Source organism: Notothenia coriiceps, unplaced genomic scaffold (assembly GCF_000735185.1).
Source record: "Notothenia coriiceps isolate Sejong01 unplaced genomic scaffold, NC01 NC01_scaffold00023275, whole genome shotgun sequence".
NCBI classification, from domain to species: Eukaryota; Metazoa; Chordata; class Actinopteri; order Perciformes; family Nototheniidae; genus Notothenia; species Notothenia coriiceps.
In genome coordinates, this window is record NW_011355976.1 from 192,483 (window position 1) to 202,639 (window position 10,157).

Consider the following 10,157-nt stretch of genomic DNA (forward strand, 5'->3'; position numbering starts at 1 on the left):
AATACGGACATCTAAAAGCAGGTTTGACTTTGAAAGGAAAAACCGGAAGTTGTCATTCTAACTAAAGCTAGTTTAACTGTTTGTCCGACTTCACGCGTTTCAGGCGGAGTTCAGTTCATAAAAACATTTCGCCAACTTATTCACCTCTTCACTTCTTCGTTCACATATTTGAACAGGGAAACCTCTTCCCTGGTCTACTCTTGAGGAATAACAACTCATGGAATATCTAAACTTTGTGGCACGTTTACATTTTTGACACTTTTCTGGGCTCATTAACTAGTCTTTTCCCCCTGCAGTGGAAGCGCTCCCAGGACCGGAGACTTTTCTGGTTTCTAACTTTACTTTTCTTATCTTGTCCCCGTCGGATTTCTGGGGGGCACATGCGATGTCACGGACTAATAAAGAAGAGAGACATGTACGTCTTTAGCTATGTGTTTTCCATACGACGGTGTTTGTTGAATTTATTATTTTAAACCAGTTGAGCAACTGGCGACTGAACATATATAATCAATGTGGTGCCAGCTGGAAGGACGCGGGGTCCGGATCTCACCTAAACGGTAAGTCTTTATTACACATTAGACCTCCATTAAACGTGTTTAAATACTACACACTGTGCACAATAACTCATTTGATGATTTGTATTTTTAAGGTGTTCAGTCAGTTGGTCACACAACTAGATACATAATGTTAGTAAATATATTTATTTAGGTCAGTTTATTTTGTAATGTTTTTTTACTTATTTATCCATGCATGCACACATAACTTGCTGGCTTTTTATTTTTATTTATTTAAATATTTTCAATGAAATGTAATGTCTTTCTTCTTTAATGCTCTTAGAACTATGTTCGTGTTATTCCTTGTTCATGACTGATGCATTTTGAAGTGTCCCAATCCAATTTTATTTTACTTGGCAGCTTTTAAGTTGTAGCTTGTTTCACATTTTGTTTTTGTTGGCAGGCAGTTAAAGCTATAAAATGTCCCATCCCGATCTTCAGGGAAGATCAAATACAGGTTATAATGAGAAACAAACCTGATGTTGATGTATTAATTTAATATCTTCAAAATAAATTAGAGGCTAAAAAGGCTTTGCTTTTTTTGGGGAACAAGTTCAATGGAAATCATTTTGTCATAATACTATTATATTTAGTTTGTATTCAATAACTATGATGGCAGGCAAGCACTTTGAAGATGAAGACATTTGGCATGCTATATTATTGCACTACTGCATAAAGACACATATTTTGTACCAAAGTAAAAGTGTCATCACTGTAGCAGCGTAGAATTACTCTGCAAAGAAAAGTCATGTTAACTTTCATATTACAAATGTATAAAAAATAAAGTACCATTAGTAAAAAGTATCCATTATGCAGAATGGCCGAATTCAGAATAAAGTATTGATGAATTACTGCGTTCGTCACTTTACTGTTTCAACTTATAAAGGTGGGACTTATTTATTACTTTATAAACTTTATCTGTTGGGTAGCTTGTGAATTTCCCTTATGGGATCACTAAAGTAGTATCTTATTCTATAATATAACATCATAATGTGTTTGTCAAATATCTGAATCTTTAAAGTAACAAGTGATATTTGTAGTGGAAAAAAAGTACATTATTTCCCTCTAAAATGTAGTATATAGTATCAAACAACAGAAAAACTCAAGTACAAGCACCTTAAAATTGTACTGTAGTACAGTACTTGATTAAATGTACTTCACAACTGTGCATCAGTCTATTGTCATGTTTTTAAAGGACAATGAAAGATTTACAGGGAGAGAGATGAGGCGGATTGGTGTTTCATATGGTCTCGGGTTAGAGTGGAGGAGGCTGGATCTTTGCAGGTTGAGCGTGGTATGAAACAATCACAGACCTGGAATTAATGGGCTGTTTGCACAGTGGGACAGCAAGACATTGTAAACGAGCACATGTGATACCAAGGCTTTACGCTACCCTCACAGAGAGACACAGAGAGGGAGGGGAAACATTTACCTGCGTGTGTTTTTTCCACGTCCGACAGCCACTCCTGTTGTCACCGTTTCTGACAGTCACACTCAGGTGCATTTCAGACCGCTTAGTCAGACTGAAAGAATCTGCTGAAAATGTGCAAACTGTCCTCTAATCAGCCGGCCACCAAAGACATCTTCCACCCTGATGACTTCAAAGTAGGCAGGATTAGGTTAGGACGGGGCCTGGTCCTAACACTAACACAGAGTGCATTAACTCTGTCAGACGGACGTGTCTGACATTAGCCACGCATGAGGGGGGCATTACTTTGTTGACAGGCAAAAAGCACAGTAGCCACGGCCAGGTGTGGGGCTGCTTTATGGCATCTGTTTCCTGGTGAGGGTCTCACAGCCAGACGCCCTCTGTAAACCCCGCTGATTCCTCCTTGACTCATGCTGTCACATAGATTAAGCCCCTGTGGTTTACACTGACAGCACTCATAACAGTAGACAGGCCAATTTGCCAGGTGCCACGTCTACTACAAAAACACTTTCCTTTATTGGTTTTTTCTGCATCTTCTTGTTTGTCTTTCATGTTTTGGAGAGTTAAAACTAGGTGGTTATATTCAAATGTTACTTGGTATGTCTGTAAACTTAAAGACCAATATAAAGAAGACAATATAAAGATTGTTAGTTGCATCACTACTAATATCATAACACCCTTGTGTATACGAAATCGTGATGCTTTACAATAAGTCAAAACAAGAATAACATCATAAATATAAAAATATACTTAATAGTGGTGCAGGGGGAGGGAAACACTGCATGTTTAAAGTCTAGTCAAAAAGCAAAGTGGAATAGATCCATCTCAAGCTATCACTTAAAAATGTCCTCTGAGGTCATCTCCCTGATATTCTTACGGGAATGTTACGGTATTGCATGGTTTTCAAGAAAACGTTTTTTCTGAAGGACACCGACTGATCTGCATGATAAAGCCACATAGGAGAGAAGAAACAGGCCGCTTTCTTAATACACAGTGATAATCAATGCTAAATAATTCAGGGGGCCACTGAGGCTCCTGAAGGTGTCGCAGAAAATAGTTTAGTCTGTTTAGTTTGATTATTCATGGAGCCTTGCTTGGTGATGTCGTTGCTCTCTGTCTGCTTGTAGGCCCTGCTCCTGTGGTTTCAGGGTATTCTTCCTGTGCTCATTTAGAAGATTTTCAGGCTACGGAGATTAGGATTAACAGAAGTGTGCAGTGTTGAGTGGGGTTCTATTTACTAAGTGAGGTTTTTTGATTTTAGAGAGGCTGGGATTTCTGTGTGTTCGTCTGGGAGGGATTCGGAGTGCTTGGGTCTGATCCAGAGGCCGGGAGAACGTCGTGGACCCCGTCTAGCCTTGCAGGGAGTGCAAATGATGCGTGTCATTGTAGCAAATGGAGCATGGTGATAAAGTGCTGCTCCTGCTGTTTCACAAAGGAACCACTTTAGAGACTCTGCCGAAGGGAAAACCCTTAGGAAGCATATAGCTGTCCTGCAACAGAATACAAACTCACGCATTAACTGTAGGCCTGTCACGATCATTATGTTATTGATTTATTGTGCAATATATGGACATGACCTCAATATTTTTTTCCATAACAACGTATATCTAGAAAAACTTATTGTCCAGCCGAGGCAGGAAAATTGTCTTTGGTATCATGATTATCCATGAAAATATAAACCCAAAACTATGTACATTAACAGAACAATATCTCTCAATTGTAAATGTACACAGGGTAAAACATCCCATAAGTCAGAAAATGTATCTGTCTTGTTCAACAGATTTTGCATTCATATGGTTTACCAGCCTCGACTCTTATATTAAAGTTAGCTGTAATCGATTAGATGGACATGACCTGGATCATTTTTGCTCGCCTCAATATCAACTTTTGTGTTTAAATTGGTATTTATTTACTAAGGCATAGCGGTGTGGAGAAAATCTAATATCACAATATATTTGATCAATCCCCTATTGTGACCATATTGTACGGTTGACCTTTGGTGCTCTCACAACATTGTTACGCAATCAGATTTTGTTTCAATAATCCTCAGTAGTGTGGATGACTAAATTGGTCACTAGCCAGTTAGACCAGACATCAGTTGACTGTAATGCAGCGTGAAAACCAAGAAAAGACACATTTGATTAACCTTACAATTTCCAAAATCTAAATATATCCAATATATTTCATTCACAATATCAATAATAATTTATATATTACGACTATTGTTGACATAAGAATGCCATCAACATTTCAGCCAACATTATGCTACCATAAACAGCAGGGTTTTCTAAACATTCCTACGTATTACAAATGTATTTCTCATCAAATGAAAATAATATCGCTCATATCGATCAGATTATGTGTACATATAAGCTATATATATATATGGGTGTACAGGTGTGTGTATATATACATATATGTATATCATTTTGATTTGATTCCTGGGGATTGTGCGAAAAAGCATTTCGATCTTTTTGAAGATTGACATTGAAGTTGAATTTGAATAAATTCTAGGACAATATATCATCCAACAAATGTAATTACTGTGACAGGCCTACTCCATAAACACAAATCCTAAAGTTTCGTGCCTCCCTCCCCTTTCTCCCCCATCTCCACAGTTTGCTCATTTGAATATATCTTCTGTTCACCTTTGCTGCATGACTTCCAAGTTTAAGGGGTGTGTTAACAGCTTACTGTTCAAAGCTAGTGAGTATTTGGCAGGCCTGGTGCGGGGATCAGTAGCCAAAGAAAACAGGAAGCTACTGGCACTTTGATGGTATTTATCGTCAGCGTGACAAGCAGGCACTTTGAGCACCCGTGGAGACTGCATGATTGATGTGTCGACCAAACCTTGTTGCTCCCCGGCGGCTGTATTGTGTCCGGGGTGTGGCCCTGCTGAATGCATGTCCTGTCACTAAAGAGGCTTTACTTCTATCACCTACGCACATGTGCGTGCACACTCACTGTTGGTCTAAGATATATCTATTCATTTCAGTCACTCAAAAGCAAACAAACAAACAGTGGCGATATCCACTCCTTCACGCTTGTTTTCTGTTGCCTTTACATGTTTTCCTTCTCTCTCTTCTGCCCGAGGACACGGTGAAGGAGCCTCACCAGTAAAGCTGCATCTCTGACATTCTGATCATTCTTCCTATTTTAACTCTTTCCAAGTGACCTCTTCCCTGCTTTTAAACAAACAACTAAACTGACGCTCACCTTGTGTGAGTGTGGTAGCATGCAATGTACATGCTACATAGACGTGTGAATGAAATATTTCCCCAGTTAGTCACAGGTGAACCTCACTTTAAAGTACAAATGAGTCCCCTTTACCTGACTTATGATTCACGTTTCATGCAGGTGATGTCAGGCATGACAAACCACCTAAAGGTGTTTACATTTGGCTCACCATAGGGAGTGTTTTATTTGACTTTTGTACAGGTTTGTTGGTTAACAGTTATCATAATGACTTTTCAATGTTTCATCACTTAACATAGCCTAATGTGTGTGTGTGATGTAAATAACACACATTTGATCAAGTGTTAAGTGTTAATTCATTTTTTATTTAATTGCAAAGCTTTAGATTCTTAATATATTTGATTGTGTAACATTTTTGTATTAAAATAATGTGGTGTAATGTAATTTAATATAAATATTCTTGTTAGTTAATAACTACAGTAGGGCTGCAACTTATAATTATTTTTTCATTATCAGTTCATCTGCTGATTGTTTTATTTTTAAAACAGTTATTTGTTTGGTTTATGGAAAGTAAGATAACATTGAAAAGTGCCCAAGGCGACTATTGAGATTGAATTATAAGACAAAGAAAAAGCCGCACATGTTCACATTTGAGAAGCTGGAAGTTTAAAACGTTTTGAGTTTCTGACTGTGTTTTTGAGACTGTACATGTTGATTACTGTTGCATGACTTCAGCTCTAAGAGGATTTATTACAAACATTCTGCAGTTTATATTGTTTACTTTACCAAATCAACTACGAATGTTTTTTGATAATAAGCTGCACATGGTTTGAAAAATGCAGGTTAAGGACAACAGTGATGATTGCACATCAAATTTGGTAAACTCTTTCAATCGAATGCAGCAGATGTATTAAATCATGTTTGAGAATCATCTTTTCAAAGGAAAACTATCATCCCCACAGCCCGGGTATGAACAGGTAGAATACCTTAGGTTTACCTCAGCAGTACTGGGATGCTTGGGGTCTAATTTGTGTGTTTTCGTCAGAAGAATATCTGAGGTAAACCATGTTAAAGAGATTCCAAGATTCTTGGTTCCTAGGAAAAGCTTCAACAAAAAGAAAGGAAAGCCCCATGTCTTCAAGAGTTGAAAGGGGATTGTCTGGTTGTTGTCTCGGGTCGCATAGGTCTTTTAAATCCATTTCCTTTGGCTGTAAATGTTCTGTCTTACATACATACCATGTTGTCAGCGTCTCAGTTTGAAGGTCAGCCTCTCAGACTCTACTGGGTTCAGGCTAACTTCATCTTCCCACATGATGAAGCAGAGGGCGACCTTGCTGTATTTGGTCCTATTTTTCCACAAGTTCTGCCAAGATTTTAAAGCCATACCTCAGCGGTTAAAGCACCAGGGTCATAAAGCAGTGGGCTGCCTGTAAAGTCTCCCATTTTACATCCTAATTGAGGTACTTAAGCTGACTGTATATGCCACAGTTGGTATTGTATAAAATAACATTGTCTCTCTCTTTCTATTTCTCTCTCCTGTCTATCAACTCTGTGTTTTTAGCTGATACGTCTTGGGAGTGATGCACTGGCTTCCCCTGGTTGCCATGGTGATTGCCTCGGCCCTGCCCTTTCCTCATAACCCCATGTCCAGGATTGCCGCCGCAACGAAACACAACCGTCATGACCAGGCTTCTCGCCTCGCAGTTCCCCCTGTGGACTACAACTTCCATGAAAATGTCTCACAAACGGACTACAACATGGCTGCTGCTCTAAGCCAACATACCAACAGACAAAACCTCCAAAACCGTAGGGATTATGTGAAATCCTCCTCAGATGAAGAGACTTCCACGTTCAAAGTGGAGCATCAAGAAACCTACGAATCGATTAGTAACTCAGGTAGCGATCACAAAAGCAGTGTGGATGTTCCCAAAGAAGGAGGACCACTCAGGACCGAGGATAACTCTCTACCAAAGGACTACAAAGCTGATATCAGCAGCAGGCAGGACTCCTCCAGGTTTGTAGACAAGACTGACAATATTCAGGACTCTACAGAACGGTTGTCGCTGGTTACTACAGCAGAAACCCATAAGGCCGTCAGTCCTGCTGCTCATCTACAGGATCAAAGAGGACCAGAACCAACTGTTCCCTCGGAGAAGCTGAGAGATCCACCTACAATCAGTACAGGAGGCTTGAACCTGGACGCAGAGCTGGGTCTGGGGATGGACAATATCTTAGATGAAGACGGGATGTTTCTGGACGCACACCCGCGAGTCCTGTTCTCCCCCTCCACGTCGCCTCCAGAACACCCCCCTCTCCTGCTCATGTTGGAGACCGGCCTGCTGGAGGAGGACGGGGACAGAGAAGAGCAGGAGGACGTGGACGGACACATCGAGGGTCACGGGGACCGGGCGATTGACAGGAGCACCCCTCCGAGTTGGGCAGATTCTTCCAGAGTTACCGAGGTTGACCGTTCTGTTAAAAGGGATAAACGCTCACACTCAATGGACAGAAGGCGAGGAGAAAAATCTGTGTGCGAGGCAGAGAGTGGTTGGGTTAATGACAAGAAAACTGCCATCGACACCCGTGGTCGTTTAGTCTCCATCTTGCAGGAGATCCAGACCCAGACTGGACCACTCAAACAGTACTTCTACGAGACCCGTTGTCGCGAGGCAGAGCAGTCCAGCAACAACGGCAGGTCGAATGCCGGCGTGGCACCAGTGGCAGTCGATACGGGCGAAGCCAGGCACGGCTGCTTTGGCGTGGATAGAAAAGCGTGGGTCAGTGAGTGCAAAGTCAAGCAGTCGTTCGTCAGAGCGCTCACCAAAGATGCTAACAACAGAATCGGATGGAGGTGGATCCGCATTGACTCGTCTTGCGTCTGTGTGCTGCTGGCCAGAGTCACGGAGGCTCCCAGGATTAAGAGGAGGAAGGGGAGAGGCTGAGAGTGGGGGGGGAGTTAAAAAGTGACACAAGGCAGAGTAGCTGTGAGACATCCTTTTGGGTTCATTTCCCTTAACATGATGGATTTCTCCTTCCCTCCACCACAACTTCACAAGACTTTTGAAAAAAACAAGAAGACCTCAATACTAGACCTTAGGGAAATGTTTCCTATATATAGAGAGAGAGATTTTACTTTAAAAAGTACTGTTTTTGTACGATTTTTATCTTTCATAATCTAAGTTATTTTTGATTAGTATGTAAGCATGTGTATGTCTTTGATATTAATATATTCCTTGATATTTGTGTACACTATGAAACCAGTATACCTTTATATATGACGCTATGTATATCTGTGTGTATTTATAGAAAAACTTGTGGTAGTCTCACCAGTGTCTGATGATAATTCCAGCCTCTGGGCCGCTCGGGTAGAGAGAGAGGAGCGCCACCTATTGAGGCTCCATTTTACCGCTCCCATTTGGATTACCATGATTGTGATACAGAAAGCCTCGTCAAACTTAAGCATGGTTTTATACAATGTTTTATGGCAGGAAACATCTCAGTGTGGAACTTGTTCAATGTGGTACATGAATGTAAAAACATGTGGTTTGTGAATTATCTGACACCAGGACAAGCTCATTTTAACATCTGCTGGTTTGTTCAGCTTGCCTGTAAAATGTGGTAATAAAGGATCTTTGTACTCAGCCGTTTATTGTCCAACAATGTAACTGATATATATGCAGATTTGAATTCTCAAAGCACAAAATATCAAAAGATATTGAGTAATAAATGTCAGTTATTTTACTGTTGTTATCTGACAATACCAGGCAGTTTTACAAATGACAGTAAAAGTATTCTGAGCTGTTACTCATGTCAAAGTAGCAAATCCATAATTTAGCTCCATTGCACGTAAAAGTAATGTATATTTTGTCTGCAAGTTCTAATGATTAGTGTTTATTAAACAAGAGCAATGCATAAAAAAACACACATCTCATAAAGAGAGGAAACTATTTGTCGGATTTAGCTATTAGCTAATTTCCATCTGCATTAAAAATAAATATAATGTTGTAAAAATAAATGTATAAAGTACAATATTTGCCTCACAAAAAAATATAGTAGAAAAGTGAAAAAGGTATCTATAATTCAGAAATAAATGAGTAAATAACTGGGTAAATGTAGTTATACTAAGCGCTATACTGAGGAGACTATGATCAGAAGAGAAAGAAAAACAAAAGTGGGGGGGGGGTGAAAATGGAGAAAGTTTGCGATTATCAGCATACCCACTTGGATCGCTTTATTTTCTGTTTTCTTTACATCACCATTTTCATCATCATTATTATTTATTTTTCAGATGATATTTTCAATTTGTATTACTATCACTTTTATCATGGAAATCTGTTAAATCATTGCACAATTTGTTCTCAAAATGTACACATACAGTAGCGTATTTGAATGACCATTTTCAATGTTTCATATTTACTTTTAAAACTAGTTCAAATGAAGCCAAGAAGGAACAGAACATATACATACAATTATCCAATACATACCTAAAGAAAATAAATAGATATCGTAAAAAATAATAAATACAACTGAAAAAAATACACACATTTTACAAATTGATCCCCAGGCTCCCAATCCCCATAGGTTTATCATACAGATATATATTTTTTAAAGACACCTCATATCATCTTCACCACCAAAAAAAAAGATTTTAGGTCATTGTCATTTGTTTGACATGCATCGTAAACACAGAGGCTAAAGGTTTTGTTTCCCGGGCTTCCTCGCCCTCTCTCCCTGCCTCTCTCTGATCTCACCCCCCAGAGAGCTCTTGGTATCTGTTATGGCTTGTGTGTGCAGTAAAATGACCGGCTTCTGTCCACCCTTTCAGTTTTGTTCTCTCCTCGCTGTGAGCCGCTGTTTTGTCTCTCTGCACCTCTCTCATCATCAGGAATACCCAAGACCCTGAGCTGATGATTACAAGTCATGAAGCACCCAAACCCATCGTGGGGGGGAAAGTGAGGAGTTTCAAATGTGACCCCAAT

At 39.7% G+C, this 10,157-nt stretch overlaps 1 protein-coding gene across 1 annotated transcript; it reads left to right on the top strand.

Annotated features, from left to right (window-relative positions):
- Positions 1-101: 101 nt before the first annotated feature.
- Positions 102-10,106, top strand: ntf4 (neurotrophin 4). The gene is made up of 2 exons (XM_010781480.1): positions 102-557; positions 6,740-10,106. The coding sequence occupies exon 2, from the start codon at positions 6,759-6,761 to the stop codon at positions 8,118-8,120; it is 1,362 nt and encodes a 453-aa protein (XP_010779782.1). The 5' UTR covers positions 102-557; positions 6,740-6,758; the 3' UTR covers positions 8,121-10,106.
- Positions 10,107-10,157: the final 51 nt, after the last annotated feature.